Below are 23720 nucleotides of genomic sequence, written 5' to 3' on the forward strand. Positions count from 1 at the left end.
AACTAATCCAGAAACTGAAGGAAAAAGAAAGGGCGAGAAGAAAATACAAACGATCAGGCCAAGAATGCGACTATGTGCAGTTTTCCACATAACGAAGTGAATGTAAAAAACTGCAGCGTGCTAAGTACAGGGACTACGTTAGGTCGGTAGAAGATGACATCATCACACGCCCTAAGCGCTTTTGGAATTTCATTAATAATAAAAGAAAATCTTCCCGTCTGCCTCCCACTATGCTCATAAACGGAACTGAAATCCACGATAAAGATAAAATTCTAAACACATTTGCGCAAACTTTCGCGAAGTACCATTCTCCTTCCAAGCCCTGCAATTCAACTTTTTCTCCCCCATTTTCAATAGATCCAGTGTCTATTCAAACTTCTGTGGTAGAAGTGAGACGGATCCTGTCATCGATGGATATCAACAAATCATGTGGGCCTGATGAGATACCTGGCATCGTCCTCCGTGAATGTGCTTCCGAACTGGCAATTCCACTATGTGAAATTATAAATAAATCATTTAAGTGTGGGTGTTTTCCAGCTGAGTGGAAAAAGTGTTACGTAATCCCTATCTTTAAGAAAGGTGATAAGGTGTTGTTCGATAATTATAGACCAGTAGTGGTGCTCTCACTTTTATCGAAGGTGGCGGAGAAAGTCATATATAATCGCCTGTATGATTTTTTTAGCCAGTACATAGACCCATCACAGCACGGATTTGTTAAAGGCAGGTCAACTGTTACCAATCTGGCAGTTTATTTATCTTCAATTTCAGATGCATTGGACAAAGGTAAACACGTTGATGTGATATATACTGATTTCTCCAAAGCCTTCGACTCTTTACAACACGAAGCCTTATTGAGAAAGTTGTCTGCGTATGGAGTGTCCGGGAGTATTTTCGAGTGGCTAAAGAGCTATTTGACAAAACGAATATGTTTTGTAAGTCCGAGGGTTTAATCTCTAACTCCTATCAACCTTCATCTGGCATCCCACAGGGATCACTGTTAGGGCCTCTTCTATTTGTTTTGTTCCTAAATGATATTAGTACAGTCGTTCAGAGCAGTGAATGTCTCTTGTACGCTGATGACTTGAAACTATATAAAGTCATAGAAGAAGACAGCGATGGCGATTATCTAGAAGAGGATCTGAAGAAAATATGCGAGTGGTGTGATAAGGGGTACCTTAAAGTGAATAAATTCAAGTGTGGTGTCATGTCATTTACTCGGAAATTAACACCTGTATTTTACAGGTATAAAATCAGTGGAGAAAGTTTAAATCATGTGGAGGAGTTTAATGATCTAGGTGTAATTCTTAGTAACAGGAATGGCTTATCCTTCGAGAAACACATCGATGGTATTATAAAGAAATCTTTCAGACTCCTGGGGTTTGTCAAGAGGAATTGTAAAGATTTCAGTAATATTTCATGTGTCAAAACACTGTTTTTTTTCCCTGGTGAGACCCTGTCTCGAGTATGGTTGTGAGGTGTGGCTCCCATATCAGAAAGGCCACATACACCATCTCGAAAGAGTACAGATAAGGTTCATGAAGTGGATTAATTTTGTATTCCTGGGAATGCCACTCTCTTCAAGCAGGTATGAAGAGTTTGTAAACATTCTTGGTAAGAATACGCTGGCAACGCGCCGAAAGTGTGCGAACGCAATGTTAGCGATTAATTGCTTGAAGAGTAAAGTGGACAGTCCGGCTATACTGGGGTTGATCCCACTTCATGTTCCAAGCAGACGAACAAGGCAGAAATGTACATTCCACCTGCCCAAATGTAGGACGGTTGCGCATGAAAATTCTTGGCTCATGCAAGCCCTTAGGACAATAAATCAGCTAGAATGGTCACTCGACATTTTTCACCACCCTTCCACTGCAATTCGTAAAGTTCTTCTCAAGGTAGGAACGTGATAATTTTGTAAATTATGTGAATAATCTGTATATAACATGTGAAAATTTATATCTGCTTGTATATATATGTATATTTGTATGTATATTATTCAAGTTATTTTTTTAATTTAATTTTTTATTTAATTTTTCTATTACATCATCTGTAATTGGGACATCCTGTAGGTGATAAATAAATAAATTCTATTCTATCATCTTCTAGCATATAGAGTACCGCGGGAATTAATCGGAACAAGAGGTATTATTTTCATAATTTTTCCAATGATTGGCAACAGTGGACAACACGTTGCCATTGATGCTTTCACGGCCTGTACTTATAGACTAAGCTTTTGGGCATACACCGTGTCAAGAAAATCAGGTGAAATTCTTTTCGTTTCACAGAGAACTTTGCACTGCGTCATCAGAAGAATATCTCGACTGTCCACGAGAAAGGCTTCTCAAACAGTGAGGTTTGAATTTAAATGTTATAATAGAAGTGGAAATGGTACGTTCATTCGTAACCAGATGGCTGCCCAGATGCGGTACAGCGCTAGCATTCGAAGCGGAAGCTGACGGAACCATCAGAATCAGTCTGAGAGGGCCATATATTTTAACACAACAGGTGTACGCACATATGAAGGTATGACATTGCCACAAGCCCGGAAAGAAACATATGGCGATGAGGAATGTACGAATTTGGAAAATACCGAAACGAAATAACAATAGTGAAGGGGCAGGGAAGCGAACAACCTATGTAAATCCTTAATGGCTGGCAACCAGGTATTACTTAATTGATAGCCAGTGTCCCTGTTGAAACTGTTAAGATTTCTATGTACTTCCACAGCTTCTCATATAATCCTGGGTCTGTAGTGTCTAGTAAGGGTAAGAGCTCGAGCATCTTGGAACATGACAGCATGACCCGACGATAGTGTGTGCTCAGCTATTGCTGATTGGTCTGGCTGGTTTAGACGAAAATTATGTTCATGTTCCTTGATACGAATACCAATGGACCGGCATGTTTGGCCAATGTATACCTTACCACAAGTACAGGCAATTTCGTATACCCCAGGATGTAAAAGTGGGGGCAGTCTGGGTAAAACCAAGGGCAAATTGTCCTGAACTTGAAAATATGATGTGATAAACAGTGATAAATATAATTTAACCTTAACCTAACTAACTTAACATACTTTCAGAAGTTTTCTGAATGACTTAGAACACATCAAAGATTATTTACAAGCTGAAAACATAGCCTAACTTATAATACATGAGCTATGTACAACATGATTAAACCCAAATATATGAAGGATCATTTTCAGTTTTACACACATAACCTGACTTGTGCCAAGGCCTCTATGCTGACCATTTAGCCAAGGAGCTGGACTGATAAGACATACTACTGGCAGTGGTAAATAATATGCAGCTGTTGAGTCTTTAGTTTACCTTCTCATCCCTCAGACATGGAGATTGTACATGAAATAACAGAAAAGCTAAATGACAAGCAGTATGGTGTAGAGGATAATAAGGTGAAAAAGCAAAGTATGGGAAAGATTTAATTTCATAATTAATGACGAGGATAAACAAACAGACTAGCCTTATAAAATGCAAACTGAGAAGACATATTAAAAAAAAAAAAATCAAATATATATATATATTTTTTTTTGCTATGGGCTAGGTTTGAACCCCACTGTCGGCAGCCCTGAAAATGGTTTTCCGTGGTTTCCTATTCTCACACCAGGCAAATGCTGGGGCTGTACCTTAATTAAGGCCACGGCCGCTTCCTTCCCACTCCTAGCCCTTCCCTGTCCCATCGTCGCCGTAAGACCTATCTGTGTCGGTGCGACGTAAAGCCACTGGCAAAAAATGAAGTAAAAATTAAAATGGAGACAATGTGGACAAAGATATTATGAAAGATTTTAACAGATTTCTTGCAACTGTTTCAATGATGCCACAGATGACTCGGAAAGACTGTAAGAAAGGTGACCATCCAGAATGTACTGCCATGATTTCACAGTCTTAAAATCCACTATGAGCAGAATCCTGGTGACAAGGAATTCATGGTGATGATTAGACCTCAGATTTTTAGGTGCTAAAAATGATGTTTTAGGCGCAGAAAATAAACTCCCAAATAAGAAAAAATAGGCTCTAAAATACGTTTTAGGCAGCTTCAATTTTACATAATTTAAAAAGCATTTATCAATTAAACTATCATTTTTATATTGCTAAAGTAATAATAACTCTTTAGGTAGAAACAGAAAACTTATTCCACTCACCTCTTTGCAAACGTAACAGAATATCTAACTATCATTTTTATATTGCTAAAGTAATAATAAGTCTTTAGGTAGAAACAGAAAACTTATTCCACTCACCTCTTTGCAAACGTAACAGAATATAATTTGACCGTCCGATGTGAAATGGAGGAAACTCCTGTAAACACTGCTTAATTAAAAAAGACTTGGAAGCCAACACTTCGGCGTAATGCATACTCTGAATAATTGGACACACTGAAATGTTCTCACAGAATGAAACATTTTGTTTCCAACAGGTCAATGGACACTGTCTCCCACCTCATGACACGGACTACGAGCATGTTTACTGTGGAAGGTTCTCGAGGACTTCAGGGGAGTGTGGTTTACACCTTCTCGCTTTAAAAATTTTCTGAAAAGTATTTCAGGAATATACTGTTCCAAGATATGGAGAAGAGTCGACAAATATTTTAGTTTCTTGGAATAAATTAAAATAATTTTTAATTTTTAATCGATTTAGGGAATAAAATACAGGAATTATAGGAATATATGCAAATATAGGTTCTAACGTCAATTTAGAGATTTCTAGGCCCTACAGGACCACCGTTTTTAACTTTATAAATCCATGAAATGTGTAAATACAACTCTTCAGGAACAATACAGATTTTTGCCTACAATCCAAGGTCTAGGGGAGATGTTCTACATTTATATAAGAAAAATCACAATTGCATATGTACCACAAGATGATGACATTTCTCTCATAAGGTTTTCAAGGACTGACGATGTTTTCGATGCTGAAAGGTATGAAGTATATTGCGAGGTGCGACACTTGTCCACATAAGTTGGTGCAGGCAGCTACGCTTTTATAGATACTTGCTTGTGATGCGGTTCTATATGTTTAGGAATGGGTACAGCTCCGGAAAACTAGCTGAGCCCACCAAAATAGAGAAGAAAAAGTAGTAGATTTGATCAGTGGAAAACTCTTTCAAGGTGCACACATGTAGATGAAGTGATGCTGCAGATCACTACAGTACAAAGAGACCCCAGTGACAAAAATGACCTTTTACATTGGTGGAAGAGTCATGAACAAGACTATCCCAATCTATTAAATTAGCAATAAAACTGTTGTGTACCAGCCACAAGTGCTTCAAATGAAAGAGCATTTAATGAGTTCAATTCACAAGAGCATTACAATGGCTTTTTTTTTTTTGTTTTTGTTTTTCCCTAGTGAATGACCATCAGTGTGTATAGCGGATCCAGATATCCATAAAGACTTCTGCGTAAATACCTCTCTCTGTTGACCTTTGCAAGTTACTGTGTATTTTTTAAGAGAAAGACACACCATAACCGTGGATGACCAAATAAAAAAGTATTCCTTTTCACATTATTTACAAAATTGTACCTTATGCAACATTTGCATTTATTCCTTCGATTCAAATGTTTGTATTTCACTTTGAGATTGTTAATGTATGTGCTACTGAATTACAAAAACAACAGAAATATACTTTATGGTACTTAGCAGTACCTTTTTTTATCAAAACATAGTACAACAATTTGTACTTGTCCATTTATATTCATTAATTTCCATGTTTTCTTTAATTAGGTCATAGAGGAGCATTAACCCTTGACCATAATTTAAGCAGACTTTGTCTTTCAGTGCCTGAGCTACAGTGAGCTGAACTGGAAAAACTTGCACAGCAAAGAAGCAATTCAGTCTGAGCTCAAGACCGCACACGCACATCTCAACTTTTTTTGCTAGTTGCTTTACGTCGCACCGACACAGATAGGTCTTATGGCGACGATGGGACAGGAAAGGGCTAGGAGTGGGAAGGAAGCGGCCGTGGCCTTAATTAAGGTACAGCCCCAGCATTTGCCTGGTGTGAAAATGGGAAACCACGGAAAACCATTTTCAGGGCTGCCAACAGTGGGGTTCAAACCTACTATCTCCCGAATACTGGATACTGGCCGCACTTAAGCGACTGCAGCTATCGAGCTCGGTCACATCTCAATTATTCACCCAATCTTGAAGCTAGTGTCTTCTTCCCATTCACAAAACTGAAAAGGCAGCTGAAGTGTGAAAATTTTAGGTGATGAAGGGAATTAAAACCAAATAGCAGTTTGTTTTGAACACACAGCAATAAAATGACTTCCTGGAATGTTTCTGATCAATGCAACACCACTGCATTCAGATTACTAGCCTAAAAAGAAGGTAAAGGTGATACAAGGCTAATAATGTCCAAGGTTCATAATGAACTATTTACAAGATCAGTTCAGGAATATTTTCTGAAGTGACTTTGCAAATTGCCTAACTGGTATATATGTAGAGAGATTCATAGAGAAAATGGATAACTTTTTTCAAAGACAAAAGAAAAAATCTGATGATAATAGAAGTTCACATCTGTACTATCTATTTGCTAGTACAATCTGAAAGTAGTATGACTCAAAAATGCTTACCTCCACGACGTTTCTCCAGAATGCCAACAGGTGATTTGTGAACCAAATTGAACGGTTCTTTGATGAATGTCTGCAGTTGAGCTAAGGTACCTAAGTCAGTTTCCAGACTCTGAAGAGCACTGAATGCTTTGCATTTCACTTTCTTCTCAGCATTTAACTGATAAATGGATGCCAGTCCCTCTAACTGGGCAGTAAAGTCAGCAAAATCACCTCGGGAAAGACATGCCACTAACTCTTCACAGCTCTGTTAAACAGATATAGTGAAGAAGTTAGTAAAAGAAAATATCAGTTATGTTACAGTATTTAGAAAAGTAAGTACATGGAACATACTTCAACTCTTTAACATTATATATATAAATTCCAGGATATGTTAGAGATGCACTAAATGTTTTTTTTGAATGTGTTCAATAAGGTTATCCCATCACCGACTTACCTGTCCTAGACATTACTAAAATAATGACAGAAAATGGCCATTACAGCTCAATCAAATAGAAGTTCACAAAGCAATATTCAAAAAGCATGGCTGGTTCAGCTAAGGTTTATTTGGACAATAATTTGTTCATTATTAAAGATGGTATAATGGGGTAAACTGCAAACTAACACCTAACATTTCAGATATCCCTCAGAAAATTACCTACTGTACATCATATTGTCTGTGTTAGCTTTATAAAATGTAATTCTTACTTTTAAAATTACAATGAAACATTGCTCATTATAATGACACACCAGCCAAATATTAATTTCAATACAGGAAGCCACAAATGAAATGTGAAAATCTATTATATCGATGATGATGATGATGATAATAATAATCATCATCAACGGTGTATCATATAATGCTAAAACTTTCTACACCTAATAAGTACGTAATCTATTTTGTATCACTTTATAAACTTTGTATCTGAATCCGTACTGACCCCCAATCAAATAAAATTGAAAGTAATGAAATGAAGTATTGAATACATGGAAACTCTCCCTAAACAATTTATTTTGTATCACACAGAAACTTATTCTTCTGGTACTGTCTCCTCACAGAAGGTTGGCCACCAAAATGAGAGTAATTTTTTCCTATTGTGTGTTTCCTCTATCAGAGTAGCTGTATCATGGATGTCAACCACTGTCAGAGATTCTGCATCCAAGATAATCTTCTACACCCGTGACACTGTTTCCCTTCTATCTTGTTTGCTATGATTGCTTGTATCAAACTGTATGTGAAATTTTGGAAGATGTGACTAAAAAAGGAAACTTTCCTGTATTTTGCAAGTGTTAAAGACTTCAGACGATTTCCCAGGCTAGGCGAGAACCTCTTCATTGCTGACATGGTCTATGCATGAAATCTTGAACATTCTACAAAACATCCATACAAAGACTTGCAGACAGTTCATTGACGAAACCTCTACTCTGCACGATTTGATACGAAAAGCAGCATCGGTAACACACAACACATGACATCAAATGAGTTTCAAATCGGAGGCCACAGTTGAACACAAGAAGTTTAAATTTCAGAAACACACTTCTTGTAACACCAAAACTGGCTTTAATTTTTATATCTGGATGCCATTGTAGTCACAGTGAACAAAGAAAATAATAAGATAAACCCTTTTCAATACTATATATTACGAGGAAATTTCTACACACATACATTACCATTATAGACTGTTCTGCCTTTCAGCGTTCAGTCTGCAAGCCTCTGAGAATTTACTAAACGTCACCACAATCTTCGATTTGCAACTAGTGTTGTGGCCCCATTTAGTTCTATACCTCTTATCTTTAAATTGTTAGAAACCGAGCCTAACCATCGTCGTCTTGGTCTCCCTCTACTTCTCTTACCCTCCATAACAGAGTCCATTATTCTCCTAGGTAACCTATCCTCCTCCATTCGCCTCACATGACCCCGCCACCGAAGCTGGTTTATGCGTACAGCTTCATCCATAGAGTTCATTCCTAAATTAGCCTTTATCTCCTCATTCTGAGCACCCTCCTGCCATTGTTCCCACCTGTTTGTACCAGGAATCATTCTTGCTGCTTTCATGCCTGTTACTTCTAACTTATGAATAAGATATCCTAAGTCCACCCAGCTTTCGCTCCCATAAAGCAAAGCTGGTCTGAAAACAGACCGATGTAAAGATAGTTTTGCCTGGGAGCTGACTTACTCCTTACAAAATACTGTTGATCGCAACTGCGAGCTCACTGCGTTACCTACACCTTGATTCAATCTCACTTACTATATTACCATCCTGGGAGAACATACAACCTAAATACTTGAAATTATCGACCTGTTCTAGCTTTGTATCACCAATCTGACATTCAATTCTGTTGAATTTCTTGCCTACTGACATCAATTTAGTCTTCGAGGGGGTAATTTTCATACCATACTCATTGCTCGCTTCCGTAAAGCATAATGGTCTGAAAACAGACCGATGTAAAGATAGTTTCGTCCGGGAGCTGACTTCCATCGTACACAATACTGTTGATAGCGAGTGCGAGCTCACTGCATTAGCTTTACTGCACCTTGATTCAATCTCACTTACTATATTACCATCCTGGGAGAACGCACATCCTAAATACTTGAATTTATCTACCTGTTCCAACTTTGTATCACCAATCTGACAGTCAATTCTGTTGAATTTCTTGCCTACTGACATCAATTTAGTCTTCGAGGGGCTAATTTTCATACCATACTCATTGCACCTATTTTCAAGTTCCAAGATATTACACTGCAGGCTTTCGGCACAGTCTGCCATTAAGACCAAGTCGTCAGCATAGGCCAAACGGCTTACTACATTTCCACCTAAGTGAATCCCTCCCTGCCATTTTATACCTTTCAGCAGATGATCCATGTAAACTACGAACAGCAAAGGTGAAAGATTGCAGCCTTGTCAACGCCTGTAAGTACCCTGAACCAAGAACTCATTCTACCATCAATTCTCGCTGAAGCCCAATTGTCAACATAAATGCCTTTGATTGATTTTAATAATCTACCTTTAATGCCATAGTCCCCCAGTATGGCGAACATCTTTTCCCTCGGTACCCTGTTATATGCTTTCTCTAGATCTACAAAACATAAACACAACGTCCTATTCCTCTCGTAGCATTTTTCAATTACTTGGCGCATACTGAAAATCTGATCCTGACAGCCTCTCTGTGGTCTGAAACCACACTGGTTTTCATCCAACTTCCTCCCAACGACTGATCACACCCTGCCTTCCAAGATGCCAGTGAATACTTTGCCTGGTATACTAATCAATGAAATACCTCGATAGTTGTTGCAATCCTTCCTGTTCCCTTGCTTATAGATAGGTGCAATTACTGCTTTTGTCCAATCTGAAGGTACCTTACCAACACTCCACGCAAATTTTACTACTCTATGAAGCCATTTCATTCCTGCCTTCCCACTACACTTCACCATTTCAGGTCTAATTTCATCTATTCCTGCTGCCTTATGACAATGGAGTTTTTTTACCATCCTCTCCACTTCCTCAAGCATAATTTCACCAACATAATTTTCCTCCTCCCCATGAGCTTGGCTGTTTGCAACACCACCAGGATGATTTCCTTTTACATTGAGAAGATGATCAAAATATTCCCTCTACATCTCCAGTGATTCCCTGGGATCTATTATGAGTTCACCTGAATTACTCAAAACACTGTTCATTTCCTTTTTCCCTCCCTTCCTAAGATTCTTTATTACTGTCCAGAGAATTTCCCTGCTGCTTGACCTAGCCTTTCCAGGTTATCATCAAAATCTTCCCATGACTTCTTTTTGGATTCAACAACTATTTGTTTCGCTCTGTTTCTTTTGTCTACGTACAAATCCATGTCTGCCTCGGCCCTTGTTTGGAGTCATTTCTGATAAGCCTTCTTTTTACGTTTACAGGCTGCTCTCACTTCATCATTCCACCAAGATGTTTGCCTTTTCCCATCTTTACACACAGTTGTTCCTAGGCATTCCCTTGCTGTTTCTACTACAGCATCCCTGTATGCCACCCATTCACTTTCTATACCCTGAACCTGCTTACTGTCTACTGTTCAAAACTTCTCACTAATCATATCCATGTACTTCTAATTTCCTCGTCCTGCAGATTTTCTACCCTTATTCGTTTGCAGACAGACTTCACTTTATCTACCCTAGGCCTAGAGATACTTAGTTCACTACAGATCAGATAGTGGTCTGTATCATCAAGAAATCCGCGGAAAATTCGTACATTCCTAACAGATTTCCTGAATTCAAAGTCTGTTAAGATATAGTCTATTATGGATCTGGTAACCCTAGCCTCCCAAGTGTAGCGGTGAATAGCCTTATGCTTGAAGAATGTATTCGTAACAGCTAAACCCATACTAGCACAGAAGTCCAGCAAACGCTACCCATTCCCATTAGCTTCCATATCTTCCCCACATTTACCAATCAACCTTTCGTATCCTTCAGTTCTATTTCCAACTCTCGCATTGAAATCGCCCATTAGCACTATTCTATCCTTGCTGTTGACCCTGACCACGATGTCACTCAATGCTTCATAAAACTTGTCAACTTCATCCTCATCTGCACCCTCACATGGTGAATACACGGACACAATTCTAGTCCTAATTCCTCCAACTGACAAATCTACCCACATCATTCGCTCATTTATGTGCCTAACACAAACTATGTTGCGTGCAACGGTATTCCTGATAAAAAGCCCTACCCCAGACTCTGCCCTTCCCTTTCTAACACCTGTCAAGTACACTTTATAATCTCCTTCCTCATTATCTCCTCTTACCCGAATATCACTTACTCCTAGCACATCCAGATCCATCCTCTTTGCTGACTCAGCCAGTTCTACCTTCTTTCTTCCATAAGCCCCATTAATATTGATAGCTCCCCATCGAATTCCATTTTGTTCACCAAGTTGTTTCCAAGGAGTCCCTCGCCTGTCAAATGGGAGTGGGACTCCATTACTCCCATAGGTCCGAGGCTTGCTTAAAATGTTCTGAGCTTGGTAAATTCATGAAGCAGGATGCTACCCTACTTGCACATAGTCCATGTGAGGATCTCTCCTCTAACGGGTTATGGACCACCGGTGAATTGTATAGTCCTAGCCGCCTGAGCACAAGGAGGGCCATGACTCAGAATATGTCCGAGATGCCCACTCCCATTCCACAGCAACTGGTATCCCGACTCTCAGGACTACTTACTAGGCCACTCAGTCATTGCCCATGGTTCACGAACTAGGACGTGACTACAGTAACCCATACATTTCTGTTAAATCATCGTGTTTATAAACTTTTGGTACCGGTTTCGACAAAATTGTATGTCATCATCAGCCTAGGACAAATTATACAAAGACAACAAAATATATCAATAAAAGTTGCCACAATTCGTAGAATTTAGAAAAACCTTGAAAATATGCAAAAACAAAAGTCCGTTCCATGTAAACACCAATCACTACGTTTAAAATTTCAAAACATCACATACATCAGGTTTACAACAATGAAATTTGTTTAGATGGTAAGTGATATATATGTTAAAAAGAAATGTACAAATGTAAACAAGCGACGCCTGGAATTGGCCTGTAAGCGCTTGGCGGCAGTCAGCCTACAGTCTCACTTTCTTCGAGTGCCACGTGTAAACATGAATTCAACAAGGCATTTGCAGGCTTTAACTGTAAGTGAAAAACTTATAATTATAAAGGAAACTCAAATTATCAGAAATACGATATAGATAAATCTTGTTTTTGAGATTGGAGAAAGAAGAAAGATTTTCTTTTCAACAGCAGTGGTGATCGTAGAGCTTTCCATGGGCACAGTGCACAGTTTCCTGTAATTGAAAGGATTCTGTACAAATACATAACAGAGAGGCCGGAATTGGGATACGACGTATCTACCAAAATGTGTCAATTAAAAGCATCAGAAATCGCAAAAGAACTTTCTATGCCAGAGTTTAACGCAAGCTGAGGGTGGATCAGAAATTTCTACACGAGGAATGGACTGAGCATTTGAAGGCATACTACAATTTCACAGCGTGTTCCTACTGTCTATGAAGAAAAACTGTTTTCCTTCCAGCATCATATAATTCGGTTGCAAAAGAAAAATTTGTATCTGCTTTCCCAAATTGGAAATCGTCGTTGCCAGGACAAAACCTCCTATGTGATAACATTTTTGGAGATATACTAGCCCGCAGAACATACATTATGAAGAGCGAGAATGCCTTGACAAAATTCACACAATATTGCACCTTAGATGACAGAACCTTACCGGCCAAAGTTCTAAGATAAAACATTTCACACAGGATGTTGTGTCCTGGCAGTGACGAAATGCAGATCAGACACTTGTCTTTGTTACTGCTTCATTGTTTTCCTGCTAATAATGAAGAAAAAAGGAAGGAAGGAAAAATTTTCACTATGGATAAAAAGTTTGAATATTAGGAAAGGTTGTCTCGTACCGCAGAACACGTGTTTCATTGGCACGCAAACTGCAGTTTCCTGTATCTACGCTGAATATAACTGAAAAACAGAAGAAGCATTACATCAAGTGCTTCAGAATACGGACCAAACTCCAAAAAAAGGATGTATGCGTCATACTACAAATACGAGAAAATTGAAAAAAATTGTAAAAAGTTGGTTTGAAACTTCAAGAGCCACAGGCATTCCAACTGATGGGGTGCTCTTAAGGGAAAAGGTGTTTAAAGTGGCAAACATTCTTGGCATTGAAAATTTCAGCGCGTCCAATGACTGGATCGATTTAGGAAAAGGTATAACCTAACCTATAAAACTGTTTGTGGGGAATCTAATGCAGTTAGTGATGAAACTGTGGAAGAATGGATCGATAGAAGACTGCAGGAGCTGACCAAGGATTACAAACCCAGGAACATTTTTAAGATGAAACTGGACAGTTTTTCAGTGTGTTGCCCAGCAAGACTTTGGCATTCAAAGCAGATAAATGCCATGGTGGGAAACACAAGATGAGGTTCACAGTGATGTTGGGAGTCAATGCTGATGGCTCTGAGAAGCTCCATCCCTATGTGATAGGGAAATCTAAAAAGCCTCATTACTTCAAGAATGTGTGATCATAACCTACTGCCTACGATGCCAACCATAAAGCTTGGATCACCTCAGATCTTTTCCGACAGCAGTTAACTGCTCTGGATTCCAAAATGGGTGTGAAAAATAGGAATATCCTTCTTTTCATCGACTGTTGTCCTGCACATCCCATGGATGTTAATTTGAGGAATGTGCAGTTAGAATTTCTCCCTGCTAACTGCACAAGCAAGCTACAACCTATGGATTTCGGGGTTATTCACTCCTTTAAGTCACTTTATGGGAAGAACCTGGTGCAGCAAATTTTATTCCTTATGAATGCTGGAAAGGATCCATCATCATTTAAGGTTTCAATCCAGGATGTGCTTCACTTCATTGCAAAGTCTTGGAAAGCCATGAAGGAGACTACCATCTCAAATTGCTTCTTGAAAGCAGAATTTTTCAAGAATCATCGCGAATCTCAGCTGCCAGAAGAAGAATAAGAAGAAGAAGAAGAAGAAGAAGGCCTGCTACCTGATGTATGGAGAATGTTGCAGTCAGACTGCACTACTGAAGATTTTCTTTGCGTAGATTATTCTGTGAACACTGAAGAGGAAAGAAGTGTGGAGGAGTTGGTTGCTGAGCAAGCAGCAGCCGAGTCTCCCACCAGAGACAGTGATGAAGCAGAGGAAGACAGTGAAGTGATGCCTACCAGTGCTGATGCAAGTGCAGCAGTGGATGTTTTACGCAGATATCTGTCATCTGTAAAGGGGGGTGAAAATCATTTTCATAACCTTTATGAGCTTGAAAACCAAACGGAGGTCGTAAGAAATAAGAAGTGTAAACAGGGATCGATTCTGGACTATTTTGGTAGGAAGCAGTGATTGTGTTTTCCATCTGGAATAAATTTGTGTTAGTGTTGTAAATACAGGTACAATAGTAGCAATTAAAATGTTTCATTCAGAGAAAATATTGCATCTTAGATAATTCTACAGCCATTGTACGAAAGTAACTACTGTATATTAAAAGAATATATTACACAAATTTTTAACCACCTACCAACAACCTTCTCCTGGCCAAAGGATGAGCAGAATTACAAAGGCAGTGTAGTCAACAGTTAATACTGTACAGTAATTAACTTCCATGGACCTTTATTTGAGGTAAGTACAGCAAATCGATTGAGATTGAAATACTCTATAAATTAATAATATGCATTTGTGTAACATTTACCTCCTTTTCCAGCATTTTTATATATACCTGTACAAGTTGTTTCCCACCATTTAAACTTTCTCCCCTTTTACACCAGTATTCCTTGGTCCCTTGAAAAATGTAAAAGAGGGGTAATACTGTATTTCTAATGCTATGGATGGAAGCGAAAACAACGTGTGGGAAAGTGATAATGAAAGCTCGGAAGTTGTACTTCTGGTGATGAATGAAGTGATTGATAACTTTTTCTCTGTGTTTTAAATACTGTAATTTATTGGGTATTATTTCAAGGACACTTAAAAACTGTCTGAAACTATTTTAAATTCGTGAAACATATGTAGTGAAATGACATTGTTCTGTAGCAAATACTGTAAATTTGAGTAAAACTGTCTTTTAAATTTTGTCCTTTATCATTTTGATTAGCGCACACAGCACATGCCGTGCAATAATGCCAGCCGCATCAGAGTACGTATTTGACCGGTAAACAACGGGGACTAAGACAGTTTTTAAAATACAAATACAATAAACTTATTTATCACAACTTTGAGAGACTTTGAGACACATGAAAAGACATTTTAGATCGAAAAAGCACTGTCATTTCAAAACATTTTTAATATATCATCTTCACTAATATCGCTATTTAGTTCATCTATATCATCATCACTTGTGCACACAAACTCCATAGCATCACTTGTAACATTCAGTTATATTTACGAAAACCAAAAATATTTATAGCTACGAAGAGCACAAACATCTATCCACATCAGTGGCAATCGTAACACTGCTGTAACCTGTAGGCTAGCGGCGCACCAAATTCTTATACTGTAGGGAGTATATGCATTTCCGCCTGAGACCACCAACATACGGAACTAGGATTTGTACAGCGACACTATTCGAATAACTGAAAAAGTTCCAAAAAACGCCGCCAGACGTCATATTACATCAGTACGCAATTAAGTTCATAGTACTAGCCTAAAACGACAAATGCCGTGCTCCCTCAGGTGGGACCAAATGGCAAATGTCGTGCGCACTGTATTGATTGTCCTTAGGTGTACTCGTCAACAGGTTCAAATATAGGGTGCGGGTCTCATTCAGGGGCGAGTGGTATTTGGAATTATACGGTAGGTGTGGTACAGAGTATTTTTGCTTTTTGTGGCCGTTTGCAGTCCCAGAGTATGTTTCCTACTTGATTGTATAATTTTGATACTTTCTGTGTCCTGCTAAGTATTTCCCACTTGACAGTATTGTCTTTCAAGGTTGTTTTTCAAAGATATTTGAGGTGAGAAACTGATTCTAATTTGGTTCCTTCCAAAAAGAGGTTTGAGTTTGTTCCTTTCCTGTCGGTGGTTATTTCTACAATGTTTTACTCATCTTCAGCTCAAAGTTAATAAACATAATTGTTCCATTTAGTCAGTTTTTTCCTGTACTTCTCCCTATAATGGCCAATTAGCAGCCAATACCAGGGCAGTTGGTCTATTGTCTACTTTTTTTGATAGATTTTATGATCTTGTCCATTACCATTATGAACAACAGTAGTGATAGGGCACTTTCTTAAACCATTTTGATTATCCACAGCCTATATGAACACAGCTGTAGCAATATTTCTGGTATAGCATCTTTACTTTGTCAATCAGGTATTTTGGCACCTTGAGGTCTTCCAGACATTCTCACATCTTGCTCCAAAGGACACTGTCATAGGCCTGTTCAACGTCGAAAAATGTAATCACAAGATTCTTTCCATGCTCCCAGAACTTTTCTGTAAGCATTCTTACAGCAAAAATAAGATACATACTACCAGTACTTTAATCTTTCTTGAATTTGTGTTGTTCTTCCTCGTGCAAAGGTTTCACCATCTTCCTCATTTCAACGATTTTTTCCATTAGCTTTAGGGTGTGACAACAGCATTATGCCCCTGTAGTTTCCATACTTCCATCTGGTGGCCTTTTTAAACAATGGAATAAGTCCTTGTCTCCTGTCTTGCAGGATTTTGCTTTCTTCCCAGATTACCAAGAGCACTCTATACAATCAATTTAAACCTGGTATTCCAGCTGCTTTTATGATATCTGAGGTGAGATAATCAAAGTCCGAGAACTTTCCATTTCGTATGTTCTTTAGTGCCGTTAAGCCATGTTAATGGGGGTTGGTTTTTCTGGATTTCATCTATTCCACAGTTGTTGGTGGTGGGTCTCCATCTCCATTTGTCTTATTTGATCCAATTTTCTTTCCAGCATATTTCGTTTTTTACTGGTGTTTCACCTGGTCATTCCACTGCAGCATTTCCTTATCAATCAATTTCACACTTGTTTTCCCACAGATTCCTAAACTTCATTTACAACAGTTTCTTTGAGCAAGGTTTCTTCTACTCCTCTAATCTCACTCCTGTGTAATTTTGCCATTATTCTTGCTTGGTATTTATTTTTCATCTCTCAATCCTTCAACAACCAGGTCTTAATCTTTGGCATATCTTGCACATAGCTTTGGGGACATATATATCCAAGATCAGCTATTAAAACAGTTCAAGTTCGGTAAGGAAGAGTTCTTTCTCATCCGTGGTACATCCTGCTTTACGTGCATACAGATGGAATAAAGTGTGTAATCTTATTTGGATGACACTATCATTCACATAGTTGACATCTGTTTGTACATACCTTTGTGAAGGAGGAGACAAACTCCGTTTGTTGATTCACTCGTGTTCTCACTCCAATATAACATATGCCCATTCCTCAGGGATTTCTTTCCACAGCCTCTTCACTTAGTCTCAGTCAATCCCAATATCTGAAGCTTGTGCCTGTCCATAAGATCTGCAAGTTCTTCACACGTTAGCAAGAATGAGAATGTTGAGGGCTCCAATTCTGAGCTATTACTTCGATAATTAATGTTTGTCTTACCTCTGACGAGCTTCCAGTTGCTGGCTGTCATAATTTTGTGAGCTGCGTAAAGAGCTGTCACATCCGGTAATTTTAACACTTTTATATCAGAGACTTGTTTTAGTTTTGAAGTACCGGTAACATTCATTTTCCTCGCTGCAGTTGGCTTGCTAAGCATAACACTATAGATGGTTTTTCTGTTGGAGTAATCTCACCTTAGCCTTTGGGAGTTCCCTGCCACATCTACACGGCAGCAGCACTTCGATGAATTTATGGGTCATTTCCTACACAAAGGCGATGCACAAAGAACTACTCCACCCTTAGCCATTGGTTCTCCCTTAATTTGTCAGGTTTGGTACTGGTTGCCTGGAACTCAGCCAGACAGTCACAGGTAGTACCGTCTACTGTCACATACAGCAGTAGGATTGCTTCTGATCTGACCATGAAACCAAGAATCTTTCCGTATATGACGATCTAATTCTGCTAAATGCTAAATCAATGAAGTCATAAGCTGAATATACTTGCCTCCCTTTAATACATCACAACAGTTTTAAATACCTGCATTAATACCTCTCAATGTACGTTTACAGCCTTGCAACACATTAAATATTCTTCTGTATCACTCCCATTACTTGCAATTAACTTAAGTTACAGTTTCTAGTCACTTCTCACAAAGAAAAACAGAAATCATTTGTCTGTCATTTTTTCTCATTAAAAAAAACAAAACATTAAAATCCAATATGCAAGACTTTGTTAAAAGAAAGTACAGCTGTTATCCACAAACTTCTCCCTTTTACATGCCCCGAAGGCCTTCACCATATAACCTGTTCAGGTCTTGGTATTTTCTCTAGACTGAGGGAGAATATTGTATTTCATCACACGATCGTCGCATGTATAATGCCTTTCTTTCAGTGAGTGAAAATCAGTGCGACCATCAAGTTGTGACGAATAAATTAAAATGGTAACAATTAGTCATGCTAACTTTCAGTGATCAGTTTCCATGTAATGGGAGAGTGCATGAATAACTGCCAAGCATATCTATATAAGTTTAGGACACTGGTTCAAATATCACTTATATTTCCCATTTATGACATCCAAATGCAGGGAAATTTACCATATTGATCAAATAAAGCTTTCATTGATCAATTTATGTACTTTAGTTTTGATAGTGTAAAATAATTATACCATTTTTTATATTATAATAAAATTGAACTTTTAGATATTGTTTACAAGCTACAAAAGTATGAACGTGGCTTCCTCTGTGTATTATTGGAGGAGTAAAATAATGCTTATTATCTCTGAAGAAAATAAGAATGATTTGGATGAAGGAGTAAAAGATAACATTTCAGATGATGAAAATATGATGGCGACATGACTGATGCAGCAACAGTGGAGAAGGGGACATTTTTTAGCTCTATGGTTGCTTACAAGTATTATAAACAAACCTGCTTCAGAAATGTATTGATCTACCTCAGATTTTTAATAATTCTTGAGCATGATAAACAAAAATATCCATACGATGATTATGCAGTGAAATTTTGAAGTCTTTATCAGTATGTCTATAAATAAGGGTGCACCCATTATGTGATGAAATACGGTATTAGATTTTTAAAATAATAAAACACTACCTGCTGCTCCACCTTTCCATCATGATGTATCTTTACATCTTTAACACCTCCTGATGCTTCTAACACTACTTCCAGATAAAACATATCTGATGATATGAACCAATCCAATCCTGTTGGGCCAGCCACAAATTTCAGCCTAAATAAAAAATAAAAAAAAGTATCACAATGAGCTCACAACCTTGAAGAATAGTTTATTCACAACAGAAATAATGGCAAACAGTGCAGATTAATTCGGGGGAAAATAAAACCCACAACACATCACTAACGAAATATAAGTATAGTACGCAAATCTTTTCTTGAGCCCTAGTTCCCATTCTGCAGTATGGAGCTCAGGGCTCAAGAAAAGGTTCGCGTACTATAGATAAGACTCACCCCAACTGTCGAGATACACTCTCTAAACGCTCCACCATCCCCTGGAGAGATGTCACCTTAATGGAATGCTGTAGAGTGTCAAGACACTTCTGAAGCTGACTGCGCTCCACATTATCCACAGGATATCGTTTCTCCTGGAACATCAATACAAGAAATATACATACAAGCAAAAGATATGCACAATGACAGATCAGTGCAGGTAGAGGCAGCAACAGACAGCAGAGATAAGGATAAACAAGAATACAGAAAAGGATAAAAACAAAGCCTAACAATCTCTTTCTTTGGAAGGCAACCAGTGCACCAGGATGTTGCAAAAGATGCTGTTCATAGGGCCAGTTGAGCTGCACTGCAAAAACTGATCCCGGCACTGTAATGAGGTGTACGGTTATCCGTAATAATACTCACCCCGGCACCGACACCTCTCAGAAAATTTGAGTCAAATCCAAAGCATGCTCCACCCTTCTCGATAATGACAGCCCCTTTGCCCTTCTCGACAGCAATCTATTCTAAAGTAACTTACACAATAACATTTGCACACTACCAGCTAGTTCTGTGATAAAAAATTCCTTGTAGTTTGTTTTGCAACCAGCAGCTGCTCTTCACTGTAAGTTTTCTCGAAGCATGCTTCCTGCTGCGATGATGTTTCCGTCTTCTGAACCAGTGTAGATGGTTTTAATGAAGGCCTGAATTCTGTCTAATTTTTCCTATTAATACTGAAAACTCTTTCTGGGGAAGAGTTATTGTCAGGTACACTTAATATTTCAAATACAACATTGCTTAAGGTTTTATAGTGGAGAAGAGCCGAGTAGAGTTCCTTCATTCACAATGAATTCCTAATGCTCACAGGTAGCAAAAGGAACTGACGATCAAATAAGTATCATCACCAACTCACGAGCATTAAATTGACAAGGTTAGTCATGCTGGAAACAACTGAACATTTTTCCTTCTTTCTTCTTCCTCTGTAGAATTTTTTTTGTGGCATTTCCATAATAATTTTACCTTTCACCATAATGCTGTAATCGTGAGGTGAAATCCGTAACATTTACGGACGATCCGTAATAGTTGGCACCTCTGACAAGGCATAATGTGGAGTGGCATAGCTGTGTTTTATTGGTGGCATAAAATAATGCTTATTATTTCTGAGGAAATTGAAAATGCTTTGGATGAAAGAATAACAGATAACATTTCAGATGGCCAATAATACACAGCTAAGCCACTCTTCATTATGCCTTGTACACCTCATTACGGCACCACAATCAGTGTTTGCAGTTTTCCTGTAACTGAATAACCTTTGGAGGTGCTATCTAAGGATCCAAACTGCCTCTAGTCTGAAGACACTTTCCCTCTCTATACCCGAACACCACTTGGGTCAGCTAACATTCATGTGCATATGAAGCCTGGGCACCGTTCGTTTTCACATTTAACTGTTTGTATTATGGCAGGTTTTTAGTTTAAATGAACACCATTTTAACCCGTTCGGTGGGCGATGCGGCGAGATCCGCGGCTACTAGTCGCTTGCTCGGTGGGGAACGTGGATATATCCGCCGATTCAAAATTATTTTTTTTCTCAGTTACCTGCCTGCAGAGGTATATTTCCTTTTCAGCAGCGTATTCCGGATGAGTCTGCCCTCTGATGTGAATTTTTTCAACTAAGTTCTCCAAGTACCAATGTGTCATCCATGAATTAAAACATAAGGAACGCAGCTGAGTCCGGGTAAGAACGACATAAGGCCTAATAGCTCCGCGCTGAAGCTTCAGATCGCCTAATCGTCCCTTGGATGTAATAATATTACTGTAGAAGGGATTTCTAGAGATTATGACACTGAATAGACATCTCTGATGACATTTTAGAACTGTGACCTGATTTAATAACCCCAGTCTTGAGTTCTTCCTTCACGATTGGAGTGTGTGTGTGTGTATCGCGAGTTACACAACATTTTATTATCGTACGCATCCGCAATACAGTCATATTTTATGATTTCCGTCCAAACTGCTGAGACTAGGGTTCTATTCGATCCTTTTTCTTACATCTTTTTCCCGCTAAAATATCTGTAACGAATTACCGGCCCCCGCTGTTAGAGGAAGATGATTTATGGGTCATGATAAACGAAATGTTGGAATTTAGTTGGGAGAATTGTGATATCAGTGAAGTAAGTTCTACCGAAGGGGAATTCGCAAATGACAAAAAATTACCTGGAATAAGTACTGCAGGCTCGAATATACAGGGTTTGGGCGTAGCTGATGCGAATATTCAGCAGTCGCAAAAGAGACAACACATGTTCGATTCCAGTTCAAGTAGCGATCATGACAGTGACAGTTGTGACCATAATACTGATTACAATCCAATCATTGCAAGTTCTTCGTCAACTTATACAGAAAATGGACAAAGATATTCGCGCTTTGATCCAAATTTCCATCATGATGTAAGGAGTGTTTTTAGGGAAAACAAAACTGAGCGAAATATTTTAATTACTTTTTATGACGAGATATGCCAGAACATAGCTGAACAGACAAAAGATGCTGAGCAGGAAATCGCACACAAAACCCAGTTTAGTAAGACGAAAGGAAGGAATCGAGATCAAGACCATGTCCAGGCAAATAAGGACGAAATGAAACTTCTTATGGCCATACTGTTGCCGCAGGGTATTGTACAGAAACCTAAATTAGGACGCTATTTCTCGCAATCGCTTGTTCACTACGCCTATTTTCTATGAGCTGATGACACAGAAGAGATTTTTTTCTCGCCAGATTGAGTGGCCTGGTCGGTCTCCTGACCCTAATTTGGCAGGTTCGATTCTGGTTCAGACCGGTGGTATTTGAAGGTGCTCAAATATGTCGACCTCTTGTAAGTAGATTTACTGGCATGCAAAAGAACTCCTGTGGGACTAAATTCCGGCACCTTAGTGTCTCCGAAAACTGTAAAAGTAGTTAGTGGGACGTGAAGCCAATATTATTATTATTATTATTATTATTATTATTATTATTAGATTTTCCTCCACAGCTTTATACATATCTCTGACAATGAGGTGAATAATGCACAACTTCCTCCAAAACATATACGAGATAAATCCAGTATTTGACCACCTGTTAGCAAAATTTTCGGAAGCATATACCCCTGATGGCAAAATGTCAATTGATGAGAACCTCTTGCTATGGAAAGGGTGGCTAGGGTGGAAAGTTTACATAACAAGAAAATGATCACTTTTCGGAATGGAATTATATAAATGATGCAAAGGCGAGACAGGTTCTATAACATGACCTGCTTCCGTGTGCATCATAATGAACAGCTGTAAAAGACACAACACTGTGAAGACTGTAAATATTACCTGTATTGTAGTGTAATATGGTCCGTTTCTGTCACTTAGTAATTGTAGGGAGGCGATATAAACTTGATCCCTCGAAAGCTCTAACCAACATAACAAAAGATTCGTCAATATTATAATTTATTCCTTTGTACATCTTTTAAGTACATGTAAACTTTGTAAATTTACAATTTACATATGCAGAATCATTTATTTCCAGGCAGAGATTGATAGTAAACCGCCTAAAATATTCAGGTGAAAGTTACTGTATAACAACAAACCAGAGCTTTGCTGTTAGGAAGAAGCAATCTCGATATCACAGTGTGAAAACATTTAGTACGTTTTTGCACGAAGTATTGAAAAATTAAAATAATTGAATTTTTCAACAATTAAATAGGCCTACATTATATTCAAGTAAATATTTCTCTGTTGCCCTTCAATAGTTCATTTTAGTCTAAGATTGTTTTTAATCAAGTAATTAAATATTTTCTTTAATCAGGGAAATCGCTCCCCACCCGAGAGTGAGCTAGTGTGTACCGAGCTCCCCGCTTAAGGGGTTATGGCAGGTTTTTAGTTTAAATGAACACCATTCATCCATCCATCCATCCATCCTGAGGCATAGGGTTTCAAGTACTTATAAATAAAATACAATGGGTGTCGTAGGACAGATATCCTAATTATGATAAAACCTTCAATAATAGTATTTTGAAGTTTTACGATGAGCCGAAAGTATTACGTTAATATATTTATGTTTCGTGTCCTTGGACGTATAACGT

At 38.4% G+C, this 23720-nt stretch overlaps 1 protein-coding gene across 1 annotated transcript in view; it reads right to left on the reverse strand.

Moving 5' to 3' along the window:
* MED1 (Mediator complex subunit 1) overlaps positions 1-23720 on the reverse strand; it is a 143895-nt gene that overhangs the window by 66123 nt on the left and 54052 nt on the right. Inside the window, exons 3-5 of the mRNA XM_067137654.2 lie at positions 19643-19776; positions 19271-19406; positions 6578-6821 (exon numbers count right to left, since the gene is read on the reverse strand). Of these exons, the coding sequence (XP_066993755.2) occupies positions 6578-6821; positions 19271-19406; positions 19643-19776 (514 nt within the window). The remainder of the gene's footprint in view (positions 1-6577; positions 6822-19270; positions 19407-19642; positions 19777-23720) is intronic.

The sequence above is a fragment of the Anabrus simplex genome, chromosome 1 (genome assembly GCF_040414725.1).
Source record: "Anabrus simplex isolate iqAnaSimp1 chromosome 1, ASM4041472v1, whole genome shotgun sequence".
NCBI classification, from domain to species: Eukaryota; Metazoa; Arthropoda; class Insecta; order Orthoptera; family Tettigoniidae; genus Anabrus; species Anabrus simplex.